Source organism: Apis dorsata, unplaced genomic scaffold, assembly GCF_000469605.1.
Source record: "Apis dorsata unplaced genomic scaffold, Apis dorsata 1.3 scaffold_118, whole genome shotgun sequence".
NCBI lineage: Eukaryota > Metazoa > Arthropoda > Insecta > Hymenoptera > Apidae > Apis > Apis dorsata.
The window spans coordinates 286,482-287,971 of NW_006263412.1; the positions used below are offsets into that span (position 1 = coordinate 286,482).

General features: G+C 42.4%; 1 protein-coding gene across 12 annotated transcripts in view; it reads right to left on the bottom strand.

The window, feature by feature from the left end:
• LOC102674684 overlaps window positions 1–1,490 on the bottom strand; it is a 77,649-nt gene that overhangs the window by 16,609 nt on the left and 59,550 nt on the right. For all 12 annotated transcript variants that reach the window (XM_031509045.1, XM_031509046.1, XM_031509050.1 and 9 more), the window contains one exon: window positions 953–1,028. In XM_031509045.1, coding sequence (XP_031364905.1) covers window positions 953–1,028 — 76 coding nt within the window. The remainder of the gene's footprint in view (window positions 1–952; window positions 1,029–1,490) is intronic.

Here is a 1,490-nt window from a genome sequence, read left to right on the forward strand (position 1 = left end):
ATCCCGCGGTTCCAAGACGGCGAGGGACGATCACGTTAGGTTGCTGTTTTACTCGCGATCGCGCCGATTCTTCGAATGGAAACGAGCCTCGAGAGTAGTAGTGCATAGTAGAAAAGATAATTAAGACTGGAAGCTGAAATATTTTCGAAATATCGTCTACAGTTTATACGATTATCATTTTAATCGAATTACATTTATAAATCAAAGTATTTTTGTATTATATCGATGCGTTCTGGAATTCTCTGAATTCTGATGCAACGAGTTTTTCAGTTAAAGTTGGCAACTCGAAATGATTTTGCGTGTATGTGATTCGATAAAGAAATATAGATCCAATAAACTATTTATTGATACTGCCCTCTTATTAAGAATCGGAGGTAAGGAAATCTAGCCACTTGAAGGCAAACCCGTTTCCTTTCAATGCAAGTTTTCAACTCGAAATGATTTTGTGGGTATGCGACTTGGTGCGTCTTACAAGCCTCGATAAAAAATATAGATTCAATATTTAATTAATTTCCTTACTATTTAATAATTTAATATATTTATTATTAAATTGTTATTATTAAGAATCGAAAATAAGGAAATCTAGCCACTTGAGAGCAAACCCGTTTCCATTCAATGGAAGTTTTCAATGGCAACTCGAGATGATTTTGCGACTTGATGTCTTACAAGCCTCGATAAATAAATATAGATCCAATAAAGAAAACTATTTACAAATTGATACTGTCCTCTTATTAAGAATGGAAGATAAGGAAATCTAGCCACTCGAGGGCAAACCCGTTTCCTTCCGAATACGGTAAGCGCACACGTTGCGTGCCAATGATTTCGGTGGCGTGGGACGAATCGATGGGATCGATGGGGAAGAAAAACGAGACGCGTGGAAGGAGCGGGAAGAAGAATCCCTTTGAAAACGATACCGTTCGACGACGTTGCACCACGTCCAAGTGCCTCTTACCTGCACTCGAGAAGCGCACTCTTGCCCCTAAGGGAGTATGCCGGGACGTTTATGCCGAGCAGCTTCAACCCCGTCACTGTAACAGAAAGAGGAAACAAATTTTTCTTTCTTTTCTTTCTTCTTTTTTTTTTTTTTTTTTCAAAAGCGGAGAAAAAAAAACACGGCGCACGAACGAACTCCACCAAAGCAAACCATCTTTGCGCGGTCGGCGAGGAGGAGGAAGAGGAGGGAGGAGTCTCTCTTCCCACCGAAATCCCACCGCCAAACGCTTGACCTACTATGACGGAACGCGTACAATGGAAGTATTAAAAAAAAGAAGAAAAAAAAACGCCACTCAACCCCCTCCCTCCCTCCCCTCGCGATGATATTTCGACGATAAAATCTCGCGGCGACCGAGAGACCTTCGAGTCCGACCTCCGACTATTACTTACTGCAACGCGACCAAGAAAAGCTTGAAAAGTTGCGGCTCGATCGAGTGACCAAGGGACGCCGAGGAGGGGAGGGCACGGAGGACGCGAGTCGATTGTACTAGATGCTC